General features: G+C 46.7%; 1 protein-coding gene across 1 annotated transcript in view; it reads right to left on the bottom strand.

Moving 5' to 3' along the window:
- The window catches only part of DNAI1 (dynein axonemal intermediate chain 1), a 59611-nt gene that overhangs the window by 17559 nt on the left and 22042 nt on the right, over positions 1-20010 (bottom strand). Inside the window, exons 2-12 of the mRNA XM_086683391.1 lie at positions 19718-19750; positions 17950-18048; positions 17681-17761; positions 15708-15834; positions 15312-15439; positions 14948-15067; positions 13908-13967; positions 12568-12702; positions 9589-9673; positions 5914-6031; positions 5584-5627 (exon numbers count right to left, since the gene is read on the bottom strand). Of these exons, the coding sequence (XP_086539517.1) occupies positions 5584-5627; positions 5914-6031; positions 9589-9673; positions 12568-12702; positions 13908-13967; positions 14948-15067; positions 15312-15439; positions 15708-15834; positions 17681-17761; positions 17950-18048; positions 19718-19750 (1030 nt within the window). The remainder of the gene's footprint in view (positions 1-5583; positions 5628-5913; positions 6032-9588; positions 9674-12567; positions 12703-13907; positions 13968-14947; positions 15068-15311; positions 15440-15707; positions 15835-17680; positions 17762-17949; positions 18049-19717; positions 19751-20010) is intronic.

Raw genomic sequence — 20010 nt, 5'->3', positions numbered from 1 at the left:
AGAGAAACCACCTAGTCTGTAACTCTGAGACAGAGGGAGAGGGCTGCTGGCCTGGCCTTAGCTCCACTTCATGCTCTTGCCCTTCTCCAGGAAGTCTTCCAGATCATTCAGCCTCTCCTCTGTGTGTGCCCCCTCACTCTTCTCTACCTGTATGTCATTATGACAGGTGGTCATGAGCAGGTCTTTTCCTTAGCCTGCCATAAGACTCCATCAAAGAATGGAGTGAGCATGGCTTGGCCCAGCAGGTTTATTCTTTCCAGTGTAAGGGTTGCCTCCTCCTACCCCTGCTCTGCTGGATAATCTCTAAGGCCTCCCTGACTCTGACCTTCAAGGATTCATAAGATTCTGGGAAGGAGAGTCAACCCCCTAATAGAATCTGATCTGGCAGTTCTCAGAAAGCCATGGTCTCAGGGGAGGGAGTGCTTAATTCCACCACAGACCAAAGCTCTCACTCCCTCAGCTCCTTGTGCTAGGGCCCTAGCAGAGTAGTGCCCAGGGAGGAGTAGTTCTTCTTGAACTGCCCCAGTGGGGGCCACAGTCCCACAGCTCCACCCCTGTCTTGCAAGTTATAGCTGTAGATCATAGGGGGCCACTCTGGAGAGTTGTGGCTGTCAGGGGAAGCCTGGGCTCTTGCTCAGGATTCAGGGAAGGCAAGGCAGACAGAGGGCATGTCGGTCCACCAGGATAACACCAGGTCAGTGGCCAGAGATAAGTAGGTGCCAAGCTGCAGAGACCAGTTTACCAAGCCAGCCTCGACAGCAGGCTTTTCCTCTCTTCACTGTGGCTTTCCAAATGAGTCCAGCCCAGGGCTGACTCCAAGACAGCAGCTGCTTAATGACTCCCTTATTAAGTCTGGCAAGAGGCATTTGGAGGGGGGCTGTGGCAGGCAGAATAACACCCCCTAAAATGTCCAAGTCCTAATCCCTAGAACCCATAACTATGTTACTTTGCACAGCAAAAGGGGTTTTGCAGATGTGATTAAGTTAAAGACCTTGAGACAGGGAGATTATCTGAGTGGATTATCTGGATTATCTGAGTGGACTCAGTGTAATCACAGCGGTTCTTATAAGGGAAAGAGGGAGGCAGGAGAGTCAGAGGAGATGTCAGAATAATGCAATTGCTAGCTGGAAGGGGGCCACAAGCCATGGAATATGGGCAGCTTCTAGAAGCTGGAAAAGGCAAGGACATGGATGTTCCCCTAAAGCCTCCAAAAGGATTGAAGCCCTGCTGACAACTGATTTTTTTTTTCTCAGTGAAACTCATTTTAGACTTCTGACATTCAGAACTGTAAGATAATAAATTCGTGTTGTTTGAAGCCATTATGTTTGTGGCATTATTGTAGCAATTTGTTACAGTAGCAATAGGAAACAAATATAGGCATTCGGGGAGGTTTGATCCAGACTCTACTTCTAGGAATCAGAGGGAGAAGTCCCATAGATAATAATCTTTCTTGGGATGGTTTGGAAGCAGTGTTTCTAGAAGTCAGGAGGATGGATGCAATGATCCCCAGCTGTTCTAACCACAATAACGAAACCCTCCCTCAGTTTCCTACACCTGGCCCTGCCACCTTGGACTCCAGGAATAGAAATGCCCTTTGGGTTAGGATTTTTAGTTTCCAAAGGCAGGGGACCAGCCCAAGGCTTCCCCAAGAAATGGCATCAGTGCTAGAGGGTTCCAAACCTCCAGGATGGCCCAGAGGCCATGGTGCCAGGCTGGGTTCAGTCTCCCAGGCAGCTGGGCTTTGCCGAGCACTCTCATCCGATTAGAAGTCATATTTAAACAGTGTAGGGAATAAGAGCAAGGCCTTGGAGACAGAATACATCAAGCGGGACATTTAATTTGATTTAGGGAAAATGAGGCAAACATTTGAGAACCTAAATAACTAACCAGTAATTAAACTAACAACGGGAATGCCCTTGCACTACAACCCAGCGAGCACAGTGGCCTTTATGGACTGTATTTACAAAGAGACCTGACAACATAATTAGTCCTGTAAATTTTACGCAGCCTGCAGCTGAGGAGTGATGGATTTTGTGTGTGGAGGATGAACAGGGAGAAATGAGGTGGATGAATTTCCATTTTCAGTAAATGAAATTAACACTGCTTAATTAGTGAAGCTGACAAATAAATGATCAGGAAAGATTTAAGTCCCTACAAGTGTATCTCTGGCCTAGGCAATCTCAGAGACAGGCCAGGATGTGATGGTACAGAGTGGCAAAGGGTTTAGTGCTGGGACTCAGGGCCTGACTTTGGCCCCTTTTAATGGCTGCTCCCAGAGGGAAGCGGGGCTGAGGGACAGCTAGCTCTTCTGCCTTTCTTAGATGTAGCCCACTGGGAAGCTTCTTCCTCATCTCCGTGCGATAGCCAGTCAGAACCACACAGAGTGTCCAGGATCTGTTCCACCATCTCTGCTCAACAGATCATGAGGAGTCCTCATTTCCCTGCTATCAACTGGCTAACAGGCTGGAAAGGACCCCTTCAGTACAGTAGGCTGATAGAATTGCATCCTAGCTTTGCCCCATGGGCCATCCCTTCCTAGACTACTTTCCCTTGCCCTCCAACGTTCCTCCATCTGTTTTCACCTGCTGACAGCATCTTTTTCCACTCTGCTGAGACATGGAGCCTGGCCCTAGGGGACATCCCAGTGTCTGCCTTATATGCAGATTGACATCCCCACCATCTCATATCCAGTAGCCACACAGGGGAGGCAGGTGCAAATGTGTCTTTGCTATTGCAGGCAATTTCCTGGACTCCCTTTTCTCCACCCATTTGCTCCTGACCTGGCCTTGCTCCAGCCAACCTGCTCTATGCCCAAATAGGAGAGTGGCCCCAGTCCTTCTTAGGTACGTGCCTACCCCTTCCAACGACCTTCTTGGCAGTGTTATAGAATAAATATCTGGGAATTCCAGGCAAAAGGAGGTCTGGGCTGAGCTCATCAGTATCAAATCCAACAACAAACCCAAATTCTCACTCCAGTGTTTGTCTGCCTGAGGCAAAGTCTGATGCTGGGAGGCTGGCATCTGGGAGTTTCCAAAGTCAGTGTGATGCTGGCGACCCAGCTGCTCCTCACAGTGACCCCATCCGGTAACTAGGGTGCCTAGTTTTTTCCCTGCCTCAGCTTTGCCCTCTTTCTTCCAGGGGGCTTTCGGGGTATTCGAGAGCACAGGACTCCCAGAGGTGACCTCAGAAATGAATGCAGGAGCCCTTCTGAGTCTCAGCGCAGACTGGCTCTGCTCAGGCCTCTGCAGAATGGTGCTGAGATGTGCAAGGTTCTGGAGAAAGATGCCCACATGCAAGCTGGCCAATAACTCTGGTGCCAGTAGCAGCAACAGCAAATACCACCACCGCTGTTGCTGGGGCCTGCTCTTTAGAGTAGGTAGGGGCTTGTCTGATTCTCTTCCATCCCCACAGCCCCCTTTCTCTGCTTAGGTCCCCTGAGACTCCTGCAGGAAAGAGAGGGGACAGAATGACAGACAAATCAACAATGATTGTCCTTTATATGTGGGTAGTTCTTATAGTTCACAGGGCCCATTTGCTTTTCTTTCAAGTGTGTCTAGCAACAGCCCAGGAAGTCTGGCAGGTGTCAGTTTCTTCATGTCACCAATAAGGAAGCCAAGGCTCAGAAGATACTTCTGGGGGCACCTGGGTGGCTCAGTCGGTTAAGTGTCTGACTTCAGCTCAGGTCGTGATCTCACGGTTTGTGAGTTCGAGCCCCATGTCAGGCTCTGTGCTGACAGCTGGGAGCCTGGAGCCTGCTTTGGATTCTTTGTCTCCTTCTCTCTCTGCGCCTCCCCAACTTGTGCTCTGTCTCTCTATGTCTCAAAAAATAAATAAATGTAAAAAAAATTTTTTTAATAAAAATTAAAAAAAAAAAAAAGAAGACACTTTTGGCCCCAGGTCACACCACTGGGAAGTGACCCTCCAGCCAGAAGTTCTGCCATGTGGCCAGCAAGGGACAAGGAGACCTTTCCTGGGTGCATGCCTGACTAAAGGAGACCATTGGGTCTGTCAGGCTTGGAGTCATCTATTCCTGAAGGGTGGGTTACTCTTCTTCACTGTTCCTGGCTAAAGCTGCCCCTGTGGGTAGCCTCTGCATGACCCCAACCAGCCTGCCACCCTGCTTCTGGCCCTGGGTGAGAGGAGGATTGGGGTAGAACTGATGCAGTTTTGCCTCCCACCTGCTAGGGAGCCTCCCTCACCCCTGCCTCCATCCTGGGCAGGGAGCCTGGGCTGAGAGGAGCCTCACAGGGGGTCCACACCCACTCCTTGGAGGGCCTGCCCAGCCCCCAGGTCCTGTTCCAAGCCCAGTAGCTGCAGCAGAGCAGGAGGAATGTGCTAGTTCCCTGCCAGAGGGGGAGGGTGCTTCCAGCTTGGCAGCAGCCCACCCTCAGGAGTGGGGACACAAAGCGGGCATTTAGGGCATCCTCAAAGGCAGCCCAGACCACGAGACTGGGAGCAGCTCCAAGGTCTCCTCCCTGAGAGGAATGATAAACACCAACTCCTCCTTGCCCTCCCTCCCACCTCCCGCACCCTGGTCAAAGAATGGGCTGGGTGGACAGGCGGTCTGAGGGGTAGAGCACAGGAGCTTGCATGTCTGCCAGCCAGGAGAAGCTTGGAGAATGGAAGGTTTTTTCTGTTCACAGAAGCTGATCCTCCCAGCCAGGGAACATGCTGTTAGCTTGGGAGCTGCGCTAACATGAAGTGTGGGGCCCTCTCCCGTTAGGAAAAGGGAATGTCCAGGCCAGCTTGGAGGTAGTGGCTTCTGCAGGGACCATGGAACATGAAGGCTAAGCAAACTACCACAGTTACCACAGTGCTGCCTCCTGCTGCAGGGGTGAGGGGGGCACTGGCAGGAGTGAGAACACCCTGGACAATAGTGGTCTTCCAGGGCCCAGGGGCCAAGTGATGAACATCAAGCCCTTGTCCCCACCCCTGCCTGTTCCCAGGGCCGGATCAGGAAACTTCCCTCCCTCAGCCTCACCATCCAATCTCTCCCCAGGTCTGGTCCAGCCTACCTTCTCAAGCTTACCAAACCTACTTCTCCATCCCCGGTCCAAAGTCGTGGTCCAGATACTGCCATCTCTTCTTGGGGTGCCTTACCAGCCTCCTAACTGGTTTCCCAGCCCCCACCCAGTCTCATGCCTGCAATTCCCCCTGCGCTGGTTCTGTCCCTGTGCTTCTCAAATTCCTTCAGTGATTTCCCCTCAGGAGAATGTCCAAGCTTCTTAGAATGACTTCCCAAACCCTTTGGGGGCCAACCCTGGCTTCTTCAACAGCTTCATTTCCTCCCATATCTCTTGTGCTTCTGGACCTTTGCATATGCTGGTCCCTCTGTCAGAAGTGCCTCCCCTCTTTCTTCACCACAATAACACATTCAAGGCTCACTTTGGTATATTCCTTCACCCAGCACCAATTGCTGGTATGACTGTCAGTCTTCCCCATTAGACTGTGAGCCCCTTGAGGGAAGTGACTATATCTTAGTCATCTTACTTCTTTCACATCTGGCAAAGAGCTCTGCATTGAATAGGTACTTAAATGTTTGCTGATTGAGTGAGCAAAGGAACAAATAGCCAGATTACTTACAGGAGCCATGTCCCACTGCAAACAGATCATTGTACTTTGGGTTCCTGCAAAAGAAATAGGAACCCATTGGCCCAGGAAATGAACATGGCTTTCCTGTGGACATGAGCGTTCCCATGAATATTGGTGCCTAACTATGCTGCAGATATCTACTGTTGAGTGTTGAGACCTGGGATAATCCCACAATCCCTTAAGAATCCCAGTCTCATTTTTTTTTCTATAATGCTACGTGTCATCCTCAAAGTAGTTAAATGCAGTAGAAGTGCCGTGCTCTGGGCTTGGCACCCAGCAGGCGCTCAGGGGCTCCGGGTTTGCTGCAATGTCTACACTCACCAGCAGAGGGCGGTGACGGCCAGGCGCTTGGCTTTGTCATTTTGGAATTTCCAGAGCGGCAGCAGAGTACCCTCTTGGTCTCGGTATTCGTCGGCAGCATCCTCATAGTACTTAAAATCTTAAACAAACATAGGCTGAATCAGCCCTAGGACTGCCATTTTATGGCAAGCCCAGGTCCGCCACTTTCTGTCTGTATCTCCTTGGCCCAATCAGACTCTTTGTGTTTCAAAGTGAGAACAGTAATAGTACCTATCTCAAAGGACTGTTGTGAGGATTAAATGTTAATATATGTAAAGTACTTGGAAAAATACCTGGCACCTAGTAAGCTCTCTATACGTGTTATTGTTACTGTCATCCCTGTTGTTGGAGGCAAATTACAATAAAGTAGTCACGTCCTCATAGATAAAATCCCAGGTTTGTCCGTCCTTGTATCTGTGGCTAAACCCCACTATGGTGAAGCTTCTTGGATCCCTGATGGGTTCTCTGAACTTAAGTTCATCTCCAGCCCTAAATTGTCTCTGCCTCCCGTTTCCTCCAACTTAGGCAAAAGCTCCATCTGTCCTTCCACTTGTCTAAGCCAGAAACGTGAGTAATCCTTGACTGATCTCTCCATCATCTCTCATATTTTCCTTCTGACTACTTTTAATCCGTTCACTTCTCTCCAAACCCATAGCCACTGCCCAGGCCCCAAGAGCCATTGCCTGGATTATTACACCATCCTCCTAACTGGTCTGCCCACCTCCAGTAACTCCTCCTCCAGTCCATGCTCCACAGAGCTACCTGAATGCAAATAAATAAATCACCTCACCACACTACCTCCTTCAACCCACTGAAAATCCCCCAATGGCTCCCCTTGCACATGGCTCCATGGTCAAACCAAGGCTCCAGACCATAACTTCCATGTCATTTCCAGCCAGGTGTTCACATAACCTCTGTATCAGTGTCTGAAATGTCCTGCTCCTTCATCTTCCTGGCAAACTCCTATTCATTGAAGATCCAGATTCAACTCTTTCTCCTCTATGAGGCCTTCACTTTCTTGTTGAGCAGAATTCATTTCTTCCTCCATTCCAGCCCTGTCTCTACTGAAATGTCTGTCATGCTGTGTTGCTTCTATTTATCCTTTTGGTTGTCTCTCCTACCAGACAGCTCCTGGGGAGCAGGAAGCATGTTATATTCATCTCTCGACTTGCAGTGCCTAGCACAGGGCCAGCCATAGAGCAGACACCCAATGACTGTTCAAAGAGTGCAATGAATGGGGCGCCTGGGTGGCGCAGTCGGTTGAGCGTCCGACTTCAGCCAGGTCACGATCTCGCGGTCCGTGAGTTCGAGCCCCGCGTCGGGCTCTGGGCTGATGGCTCAGAGCCTGGAGCCTGTTTCCGATTCTGTGTCTCCCTCTCTCTCTGTCCCTCCCCCATTCATGCTCTGTCTCTCTCTGTCCCAAAAATAAATAAACGTTGAAAAATAAATAAATAAATAAAAAAAAAAACAAAGAGTGCAATGAAATAAATCAACAGAAGTGAAAAGTTTCTGTCTTTTTTCCAATCAAGGGTAACCCATTAGAAAACTAATCCTCTCATCCAACATGGTCAAGGACATGCCCAGGCACTGCCCCCAGCCTTGAGGTTGTGGGACTACATTCAAACCTCAAAAATGTCTCAGAATAAAAAAAGACTTGAGTGATCAGAGGCATGAGCCTTGATTATATCAGAGATCCCTGAGCTTAGGCTATCTTTGAAAATACTTCATTTCAGAAGGAGATTAATTGGTAATACTTCTCTGTTTTCACTTCTTCATGATTACACTTTCCCAAAGGGAAAAGAGTATGCAATTAAAAAAAATCAAAGTTCAATGCATTTTTATGTGATTGTGTTCTTACAAATGAAAAAGGTTCACCAAGGCCAATTTCTCCATGGATATTAATCGTGTTTGCAGCCCTTTGGTGGGCTGGTTGCAGAGGCTGGGTTTCAGGAAGCCAAGCTGCATGAGTGACAAATTCATTCACAGCTGCTGTGTACTTTGACAGCTTTGAAAAGCACTCAAGGTCGTTTTCCAGCCTGAATGATAACAAGGGGGCTTGTGTAGGCTTCTGGTCTTGGCAGCCCTGGTTTCTATGTCCCATGGGTGAGCAATGAGCATCAAGTCACCAAGAAGAGCCCTAGGCTGTCAGCAAAGGAGACCAGCCAGCAACAAGGAGCTGCCAACTTTGGGGAGGCAGCTGCTCCAAATAAATGCACAACCTCTTAGGGAAATACAAGCCACTTGGGAATGTGCTGTTCATGCCATGGGAAGGATTCTGTTTCCCTGGCTCTGTCAAAGACACCAGAATTTCCCAGGCCCCCAGGATTTAAGCATTTCTGAATCAATCTCTTTCTTCACTTCATCATTAATTAATCACCAGCATAGACTTATTGAATGTTTTTTTTTTTTTTTTTGAAAAGTCTCTTCCAGCCCAGTGGCTCTGTAGCTTTGTGATGAAGTGCTTCAGCTATGGATCTAAGGGGCTGTGTTCAAGTCCTGATTGTACCACTCATTTGTCATACTAGCTACTATTTTGAACAAGTAGCGATAGCCCAAATCTATCACCTATAAAATGGAGATAATAATGGAATTCACCTGACAGTGTGTCTGTCAGGATGATATAAAATAATACAAGTAAATTGCACAGCACAATGCCCAGTACATAGGCCATTCCCAGTGAATGCTGGTGCTGGTTTTTCACTCTTATAGCTGTTTCCTTTTCTCCATTATCTGGAAAAGGTGTGGTGAGGCCCACTCCACCCCACACCTGAACCTCATTTTTGTCTCTGTCCCTGTATTCTGTCCAATTGCATCCTTCTCCACACATACTCTCACTGGGCTGTGTTCCTGCCTGGACAGAATCTTTGAACTGTCTGCAGAAGAATCTCAGATTCTCTGAGATATTCCAGGCCCTTCATTAACTGCCTCCAATCACCTCTGTAGCCTGAGCTTTCACTACTTTCCAAGAAACCCCTGTTTGAATCATTGAGCCTGCTGCACTCTATCCCCAGAGACCAGTCCCATTCATTTTTACCACCGAGTCACTGCTTTTGCTGTCCCTTGCCCAGAACATCTGCCCTTCTGCTAGTCTACTCACACTCTGCTTATCCCTTGGCACCTAGCTTAGCCCTCCCTACAGCCTTCCTTGACTGTTGCCACTCATCCCTCGTTTCTCTTCTTCCATTCTTGAGGATCCCCAGAGCAGTTTCAGTCTGCATTATAGCATTTATATTATCTCCAAGCTGGACACAGTAGAGAAAGAGCACAGAATTAGGAAACTCAAGACCTAGATTTGGGTCCTCTCTGCCATTCAGCAGCCAGGTAGACTTGCCCTTACCTGCCTCTTGTGTAAAGTAGGGGTAATACTCTCTGCTCTGCCTACCTCCCAGACTGTTGCAAAGATGACATTGGATCACTAATATGTAAGTTTTGCTGCACTATTGTCAGATCTCATCACTATACTCATTTTTCTTATTCCATTGTTTGTAGTTGACCTGTGTGTGTCTTGTCTCTCTAGTGACATCCAGAGGAGGAAGGGATTAGTTTTTCTCCTCTTGCACCCCTATAGTACCTAGCATGGGACACTCAAATACTTGCCTTGTATGAGGAATTTTTAATACAGGCAGTAATAGTAGTTGCCAGCACTTCAAATCTTACCTTGAGCAACATCATCATAAGTGTTCTGGTTGACCATCCGCTCCACGATTTTAGCAGCCTGAGTCACTTTGGTGATGTCATCACTCTGTGGAGATACAGAGGCCACAGGCCCTCTTAGCTAGCACCTGGAAAGGTTATGTCTTGAGCCACAGCCCAGACTTGCAATTTTCTCTCTGACACCACCTACCCCGGATAGCTCTGTAAAGATATCTCTTCATGCCTCCAAAGCCAGATCACCTCACCACCCCCTTTGGGAAATGCCCAGCTCTTAAATGGCACAAGGAGTTTGCACGGCCATACTTGGCCCCTGGGTACAGCCTGTCTTGTACTCTTTCATTCTGAACTTGTTCTGGAGAAGGCATATCTCAGAGCACAACACAAGACATTGAAGAGTATTGAAGGGGAGAGCAGAAAATGGGAGGTAGGAGGCTTCTTTAGTGGAGACAGAGAGGTTTTATCATCTCAGGCAATGACAAAGACTCTCATTAAAGCCTCAGAGAGCTTCTGGTCCAACAGATATGCTTGTATACAGGGAGTAAAAGGCAGAAATGACTCCTAATCTAAGGCCTTGCCCACTGCAGGAAGAAACCAGCTGAGTGGGCAACCCTTGAGGAGCTTCAGAGCACCAGGCCCATGGGTGTTGAAAATGAGAGTTACTAGCAGTGCCAGCATCAGGCAGTGGTTAAGAGAATGGATTCTGGAGCCACACAGACCTTCATTCCCTTCCTATCCCATGCATTAGGAAGGAGCCAGTTGGCAACTTTAGGTAAGTTACTTAAATTCTCTGAGTCTTAGAGTACACATGATACAGTGGGGATGGATAATGCCACCTGCATCTGGGGTCATTGTACTATACTAGCAACTATACATAATCTTGGGTTCTCACAACAATCTTACAAAGTAACATCATTAGGATGTCTTTACAGATGAGGAAACAGGTTAGAAAAACCTGGCTAATAAGTAGCAAAGCCAGGATATAAACTCAACTCTGTGGATTCCAGGTCCCATGCCCTCGGGCCCACACAGAAAGCCAGTCCCTCACCAGTTTGACCACCTTTGCATGGTCCTGGCAGTCTCCAGGTTCCAGATGTGTGGTGGACCACTGCCTCCCTTGTTCTGGATACTATACTACTTGAGAAGACACAGCTTTTTATTGGTTCTGACTAAATTTGTGGCCTCTCAGACCTTTCTGCCATTCCCATCCTAATCTTTCAGATCATACAAGCCTGCATTCATTTCTGTATATTCATCCAAATGATTAATGAGACAGAAATCTGAGATCTATCATTGCAGACTTTCCTACAGGGTATCATAGAGTTATTCTGCTTTCCCCCTCCCACTCACTTGAGTTTTATACCAACCTCGTCAGATGCAGGTCTCTGAGAAAGGGGTGTCACTCTGTGCATGCACTGGGCCTGAGCAAAAGATCACTCTGTTCTACAGATAGCCAGGGCCAGTACTTGAGATTCCCAGTTAAAACTCAATTCCCTTGCTTACAGGTTGCATACTAAGGTATTCACTGATGTTGGGGGGTATCTTATATCCCACAATGTTATGCCTTCACTGTAGCTTCTTGGTCCAGAGAACTGAGCTCTGCCTGCATCACAGCCTTCAATGTCAACCAAAGCTGGAAGAAAGTGCAGTCCTACTTCCCTGGACATATTAGACACCAAGTCTGATATACATGTTAGATCCCAAGGGCTTAGACCCAAGGACAATTTTCACTTTCAGCCACAGGGATATTTCTTTTCTTCTCTGGGTCCTGGTGGCTGCAGTTAAAGTTTCTGCAATAATAGTCCTAGCACACAGCCTATAGCCAAACCCTTGATGGATCTTCAAGTGAAACTTGACCCAGGCTAACACCCTCTCTGAAGCTCCTAACCTCTAGGGAATAGTACAGGGTCTGGACAGGGCAACCCATGGGACAGGGACTTCATCTTTCACTTCAGAGTTCCAGTACTCAGCATGATCATGATCACAAGTGCTTGGTCTGTAATTGAATGAAATGGAATTGGGGCAGTTTATATTAAGCCAAAGCAGGGAACTCTTAAAACTCCCAGAAAATGTGACTTTTATCAGGGACATGTAATTGAGTGGAAGTGGGCATACCTCAGACAAAGGAAGCAAAACTTACTTAAACTCATCTGGCTTCCATAGCAAAATCGCTTCCCGGAGAGCTGTCTGGGAGCTCTCCAGGGTGCTGAATCCAGACCTCCTCTTTCCCATCCTATTACAGGTCAAACACATCCATACTGGGACTCTGGCTCCTGATTCAGCTTTCTTTGTGTTGAAAGGACAAATGTGGCCCTTCAGCATCTTTCTGTGGTGACCTTCTTTGTGGGGACCTATCACTATAACTTCCATAATGATCCCCAAACCTACGCTGGCTATACTCACAATGAGCCCCACAAAATAGACCTCTATAATGACTCTTATTATGTTTCTTCATGGTAAATCCAGCCCAGAGTGGCCACACCCATCAGCCTGAACCTGCTGGTGTCTGTGATCAGCCCTGACTTAGCACCTGGCCCATAAGACTCACCTAAAAGATTGAGCACAAATAACCCAAGGACTGAAGGTCAAAGAGCAAATCACTCTCCAAAGCCCCATGACCCCTTGCTCAGGGAGGTGGTGCCTTATTATCACATCCCACCCCATCCTGAGAAGACTCCTGAGCTCTTTCAGGGTGTGCATTGGGCTTTCAATAACATTCGTGTCTTCTGTTGCCGCCTAGCCCCCAAACCCTGAATCCTTGCTGGTCTCCAGACCTATATAAGATTGGGAAGAGGTGTGGAATGCCAGAGGCAGCTGTGGCTCTCTTCAAACCTTCCTACAAGGAAAGAACTATTCATATTTCAACATTAGCTCCCCACCTAAGGTCTTTAAAGTCCTTCCAGATAGCCAGGCTTCTCTCTACCATGAGACCAAGATCCCACTCAGTCATTCTCTGTGACAGATCCATGGGAAACCCCACCAAACCTGGGACTCCATAGATGTCATCTTCCTCATGGCCATCTTCCCCATTTTTTTAGCCACTGGTGTCTTTGCCTTCTCTTTCTCTTTGGTCTTTTCCTGCTTCTCAAGCTCCTCTACATAGGCGTCGTAGATCTCCCACTAGGCAAGGGCAAGATGAGAAGGTTCATTGCAGGGCAAAATCTTCACCCAGCCAGCTTCAGCTTTTAGAGTTTGAGAAATAGATTATGTCAGGCCCTGTCACATGCCTCTATAGCATCCTCTACTTGGCCCACTGTATGTATTCAATGTCTGTCTTCTGTGTTGTCAGCTCTAGGACAGGAATGAAGGAATTCTCAGGGCAGTTCTGGGATGGGCTTTCCACCCTGCAGCTCAGGGGCTCAGTTATCAGCTGGAGATCAGTATTGCTGCAAACTACAAATCCTACTAGGCAAAACAAATGGGCAAATATCAAGGTGGATCACATTTTTCTTGGTGATTTATAAGACTCTGAACTAGGAAATTTAAAAAATGTTTCCCCCATGGAGATGTGATAAACTTTCTAGTTCATGTTTTGCTAACTACAGCACTGACCACACCTTCTGAGCATAAAAAGATAAACAAAAAGTAAGGGAACTCCTGCTAACTGCATCTGACAGCAAGAGAAGCTCAAGGATCATAACAAAGGAAGCAGCAAGGATATGGGGGGAAAAACCCAGATCACTGTGTGCTCTCCAGAGTTGGGCAGTCACTGCCACCTGGAGGCCAGATAGACACACCTTATATTAACAATTCACCATGGGCCAGTACTCCACACCACAACATAATTCAATGTTTGTTATCTCATTCAGAGCCTTCCAACAGCCCTGCAAGGCTGCTTGTTGTCCTCGCTTGACAGAGAAATAGAAATTGAAGCATCAAGGGTGACACGGTTTGCCCAGGGTCTTACAGTATGAGCAGCAAAGTTGGAGCCTGAGCTCAGGTCTCCTGGCACTATATCCTGCTCAAATCAGCATGGCTATCCAGTAGAATTTGAGGGGGAAAGAGGGTCTGCAGGAACAATTAAGACTGCTGGAAGGACAGATTAGAGTGCTAACACTTCAGAGTCAGCATGGGGTGACTATAGAGAGTTGGAAGCCATGCCTATTTCCCTCTTTGATAGTCTTGCCCCTGAGAGGCATGTGGCTGATCCACAGCTCACTAGGTGGGGACCTACTGTCTAATATGCCTGATGTTCAGAGCCTGGACAAGGAGCATGGAGATGGATGGATGAGGAGGGCAGGCTGCTAGAGGAATCTTTGACAAGGATGCATGAGGTGGAGAGGTGGGGGTGTGGTGATGACTTTTAGACTGACCCAGGGTCTCACCTGATTAGCTGTAGCCGAAAAGTTTGTCCTGGGAGGAGGTTCCATCTGGCATTCTCGGTCCTAGTGAACAATGACAACAAGAAACCAACGGAGAGCCCTCAACTCCTTCTCACTTAACCCAACAGTATATCCATCCATGGGTGAAGCCTTTCAGTTGGAGCAGGGGGAGGGATGGGACACAGAACTGGGAAGTAAAGAGGGGCTGAACAAAGGATGAAATGATGCAGTGAAAGCCTACATTTTCCTTCTAAGCTTCCTTCAGAAGACTAAGCTAGAAATAGGGGGCAATGAAGCCTGATTATGCCAGTTCAACTAAGTGGGGGTTAGGCAGGGCTCTGGCCAGCCTTTAGATGCAAGACACAGAGGTCATCCCCTGGCAAGCTACTGGACTAATATCCCTCACCCTGAGAAGACTTCTCCCTAATACTGGGGCCTGTGGCTCCACCATGGGAATGCACTCCCTCCTCATTGTGTATCACCCAGATTACTGAATAGGGAGTACACAGTGTGATTAGAATCTGCCATAAACCCATCATGTAGACTTCTGCCCTCCATTCACAGATTCATTTCTGTAAAACACTGTCTTACATATGTGAGTCTCTCCCCTGAAATCCTGAGAGATTCTTTCAGCCTGTACTCAGGGTCCTCCATACTTATGAGCCAGGGAGCTTTTCCAGCCTTTTCTAGTTAGTCTATCACAGAGACCATCAACTTCAGTCAAACTGGCTCTTAGTCCTGCCTCCCTGGCACATCTGGCCTCTCCTCTCTCCCCCAGATCTTGACCTCCTCTTCAAGGCCCTTACATGTTTCAGTCTCAGTTGAAGGGCTCCAGATTCCTTGTTACCCACTCTGAACTCCCATGAGGATGGCTTATAAGCACTGAACACATGCTTCAAGCTCTCCTCAGAGAATTTAACTGTGGTGCATGCCTGTCACCCTTCCAGGCCAAGAGCTGCTGAGGCTGGAGTCAGGCCTGTTCCTTTCCTGCCATGCACAGTACAGAGCTGTGAGGTAAAGGGGCTGGGGTGGGGCTGCTCTACCCGGAGAGGGTTGTTTAAGGTCTGTGAGGCCCTCTCACTGAAGTTGAACTGGTTGGTGAGCTTTCGCTCCTTGGGCTGCTTAGGAGTCATCAATTCTTCTTCAGTCACTTTTTCAGCTGCCTGGAAAAAAAGACCCATAGGACCAGGGCTCAGCTGTGACAAGAAGATGGTGGGGAGTCAGGAGTGGGGAGAAGTCATGTCTTAGGATAGGATAGAAGAGGGAGAGGGTGATGATGCCAGAGGCATTGGCACCTGGAGCCTCAAACATCTCACCTTCAGCCCCACCCCATAACAAGTTACCCCTGAAACTTCCATCCACAGCTAGAGCTGGAAGGGGAGAGATGGGAACAATATTATACTGTACCTCAGCTGCAGGCATATCTATTTGACTCCCAGCTTCAGTTTCAGCTTCAGCTTCAGATTCCTTAGGCTCTTCTTCTTCTTCAAGGATTTCAGTTTCTGAAATCACCACCTTGGTGGACTCCTGAGAACCTTGGTAGGATATTTCAGATGAACCCAAAGTCCAGGCCTCCTCCCCCATCCCCTGGTAGGGCAAGGCTTTCTTGGTTCCTGCTTTTGAGACCTCACCTACCCCAGGGTTCTCATGGGTTAACTCCCAGACCTATCCAGGACAGCCAGCTGTTGGACTTTATGTAAGTAGAGGCTCTGCAAAGTTATGGCTTAGTGATCTGCTCCCTAGGGTGACCACAGAAAGGGGACGAGGCTCTGGGCTGTAGCATCAGGCTGACCTGAGGCCTACCTGCTGCTAACTCATCACGGTAGTGCTGCCGTCGTCCTTCATCTGAGTCTTTAGGGATCAGGTTCCCAACCTGGCTGAAGTGAACTGCCAGTTGGTTCACAACGCCAATAAACTTATATGTGCCTTCCTAAGAGGAGAGAAGACTGGGTAAGACCAAAAGTCCTGAAAAGGGCTGCTGGAGTCAGAATGTAGTCTGCCTTCATTCTATAAGGCTTAACGTGGCCCATCTGTTAACGATATATATAGATCTCATCAAATCCTCAGTTAACCTGAAGTTTTCATTGCATTGCAGCTTAAAGAGGAGGCAAACGAAATAAAATTTTTAAAAATTCTCATAAAAGACATATTTTTAAATATATTTTCTTTCCAATTTTGAATAGCCCTGGATTTGTCTATCACTGGCTCTTACATCCATGCCAAGCAATCCTGGTATACCTGTTTCATCACAGATTTGAGGCAGGTCACGCATAGTCCTCAAACATACCTGGCCTGGCCTACTCTGAACAGTATTTAGTGAATGTGAGGGCTGGATAGATCCTCAGAGATACCAAATCTCCAATTCCCCTGTTTCCATACAAAAGGCCACAGATAGCTAGAAAATGTTTGAGTTTGGCACTTGTCCAGTTTATAAAATGTCCAGAAAATGAAAATCAGGGCTAGTCTTAAAGTCTAGGTAACCTTGTTCATTTATTCTTCAACACCTAATTTTTAAACAAATACAACATGCCAAGTATTTTGTTTTAATTTTTTTAATGTTTATTTATGTTTGAGAGAGACAGAGCATGAGCAGGGGAGGGGCAGACAGAGAAGGAGACACAGAATCCAAGGCAAGCTCTAGGCTCCAAGCTGTCAGCACAGAGCCCGATGTGGGGCTCAAACCCACGAACTGTGAGATCATGACCTGAGCCTAAGTCAGATGCTTAACCAACTGAGACACCCAGGCACACCAACATGCCAAGTATTTTCTAGGTTCCAGAGACATAAAGCTTAACAAAAGCAGATATGATCCCTGCTTTCACAGGGCCTATTAGTCTGGTTCTTCTAGACAGCCTCCATATTGACAAGCATCTTAGTTGTACTGTTGACTTTGAGACCAAGGTTTCCTTCCTTCTTTCAAAATATATCTTCCCAGCCCTTTTAAAGTCACATAGAATATTGTTGTATTTGTATGACACACTAGGGTAAACTCACTGGAGAGGAAACCAGCCCATGGGCTCCAGCTGTATCAAACCCACCTGCCTCTGGAGAGCTGAAAGAATCACTATTTCTGCACATAGGTTGGGACACTCTGCCTTAAAAAGTCATCACAAAGCCCTTCTTCTCTCAGTAACTCAGATGGATGGGAAGTGAAACAGTGCAGTTATTAAAAGCATGGTCTATGTTGGTGGGCAGAATGGATTCAAATCCTGATTCCTTCCCCTATTTTCTGCATGACCTTGGGCTTAACCACTCTAAGCTTTATTTTTTTCATATGTAAAATGAAGATAATAATATCCAATTTTTAGGATAGTTATAAGTATTGAAAATAATGAAAATAATTTATTTATTACTGTTTAAAAAATATTAGATAGAGCATGAGCCTGAGAAAGGGGCAGAGGGAGAGAGAGAGAGAATCATAAGCAGGCTCCACACTCTGTGCGGAGTACAACGCAGGGCTCAATCCCATGACTCTGGGGTCATGACCTGAGCTGAAATCAAGAGTCAGACACTCAACCAACTAAGCCACCCAAGTGCCCAGAAAATAATTTATTAACAGTGTCTGACACGTAATAAGTACTGAATAAGATTTCAAGGGAGATTCATTATGGAATTTTCTAAATCTCTGGAAAATTCCATGTAAAATTTCAAGGTTCTGGTCAAAGACCAGAGTTTAAAGGTGATCTCTCTAATAGCAGAGAAGCTTTTGGAATGTAGCAAGTCACTGCCAAACCAAGGAGCACCTAGAGGCCCCTAACCCAGAGGGGATGACTTACTTTGAAGCTGTACCTGACGATGTTCTGGGGTGCATGTGGGTTGTTGGCTGTCAGAATGCGGGTGAACTCCTCCTTTAGCTCCTAAGGGAGAGAAATACCAAGAAATACCAAAGGCCCACACCTCTTCTGAGATTTGGGAGGGCTCCTCAGGGTGTCAGCAGACATCTCACACCCAGGTTCTGTGCAGGCTCCTAATCAGTACTATGAAAGAACACATCTCTGAGGGTAGAGAAGGTAGAAGGGGCAAGGGCAGGATGCTGTTCACTCACCGCATCAGTCAACTCCAGCTGGTCAGGGGGTCTAACTGTGGCTTTGGACTGGGCCCATTCATCTGCTCCTTCTCCCACTTCAGTCCCTGAATCTTCATCCTGGACAACAACCTCACATGAGGATCAGCAAGCAGTGCTCTCCCTTCATTCACAAATCCTCCCAGAAGCCAAGCTCTGCCCCTGATAAGTAGAATACAAAATGCACAACAGACCACTCATGGAAGAGTCCAAAGGAACTGCTTAGGTCAGAGTTCTCATTGCCTGGAAGATCTTGGCCATGTCAGCCCTGGGGGTCAGTACTTATCTGAAACATTGTGGTGGGCCTTTCGAGCCAGAAGTGAGACCAGAAGTGGCCCCTCCCTATTCTCTCCCATACAGCCTGGAACCTAATGGTCAGGACCAGCTGACAAAGGCAGGGCTTTATGCAAAATGAAAGGACATCCAGCTGTTATTTAAGATGCTTCAGCTCCGATTCATATTTTATCTTCCAATTTGCCACCTTATGGTTACTCTTATGGCAACACTCTCAGTACTTGGTAACTTTAAGCCTCAGAGTCTCATCAGATCCTTAGAGCAAAAAAATCAAGGACTAGAAGTTTTTCCTTTCTGTAATAGACAGTTAAACACCTTGCCGAAGTGGCCCATGATGTATTAAAAAAAACTCACCCTTGTTAGCAAACATATGCGAATAAAAGAATGCAATTCTTCACTATAAAACTGTTGAAAACTAAAACAACAACAACAACTACTACAAAAACCCAAAACAAAGAGACCACTCAACCAAACAAAACTAATCCAGTGGTGGTGACATTGTGGGAAAATTGCTACCCATAAATTAGCGCAAACTTTCTAAAGAGCATTTTGGAAATATTTACCAAAAACCTAATAAGCATTTATTCTCTGTGACTGAAGTTTCTATGTATAGGACTTTATATTAAAGAAATAACCAAGGACATGCCCAGAGATTTAAATGCATGAATGTTTGCTGGAGAATTGATCATAATAATGAAAAAGAGGAAATATCTAAGTGTCCAACAATGGGGCATGGTTGAACAAATTACAGTATAGCCTTAAGGAACATATGGTAAAATATTATACAGTAATTTTAAATGATGCTATAAAAGTATGTTTATTGGCAATGGAAAGCACTCTAAATATATTATGTAAAAAGCAGATTATAAAATAACTTACAGTTTGATTCCATTTAAAAACAGGGGTGCCTGGGTGGCTCAGTCGGTTAAGTGTCCAGCTTTTGACTTTGCCTCAGGTCATGATCTCATGGTTTATGAGTTCAAGCCCTGAATCGGGCTCTGCGCTGACAGTGTAGACCCTGCTTGAGATTTTCTCCCTCTCCCTCTCTCTTCCCCTCCCCTGCTTGTGCTTTTTCTCTCTCAAAATAAGTAAACTTAAAAATAAATAAATACACATAATTTTTGTATATGCACAGAAATATCTGAGAGAGTATAACATCATGTGTTAACTAAGAGGTTTTCAATAATGGTGGGTTTAAGGGTGATTTTTTAAAAAAATAGGCTTCACACCCAGCACAGAGCCCAATACAGGGCCTGAATTCAACCCTGAAATCAAGACTTGAGCTGAGATCAAGACTCAGCTGCTTAACCGACTGAGTCACTCAGGTGCACCTAAGGGTGATTTTAATGGTCTTTTTGCCTATTTGAATTTTCTAAAAAAGATATAGCTAATATTTTCAACAGAAAACAATGCTGTTAGCATCTTGCTGAGAGCCTTCAGTGGGCTCAGCACTTACTCTCTTCCTGGCTCCTCTGCCTATGTTGATGCTCTGAAAGAAAGAACAGAAACAAGAGGTAAGTCATAGGCAAATCTCTGTGGGAATATCAGAAACAGTATTACAGGGAGGCTTCTTCCCAGAGATCTCAAAGACACTGGACATTGAGCTTTCCCAAGTCTTAAAAGTGGTCCTCTTAGTGGCAACATGTGCTTCTTACCCCAGTCAAGGAGGCCCTGTATCTGAGGCAATCCCATTCCAGTGTCAGTGCCACTGACCCATAAAAAGCAACCAGGTAGCTTAGCACTGGGCAT

The sequence above is a fragment of the Puma concolor genome, chromosome D4 (assembly GCF_028749965.1).
Source record: "Puma concolor isolate L17-30 chromosome D4, mPumCon1.1.hap2, whole genome shotgun sequence".
Classification (NCBI taxonomy): domain Eukaryota; kingdom Metazoa; phylum Chordata; class Mammalia; order Carnivora; family Felidae; genus Puma; species Puma concolor.
The sequence above is the reverse complement of the archived record's forward strand: the minus strand, read 5'-3'. Positions and strand labels throughout refer to the sequence as shown.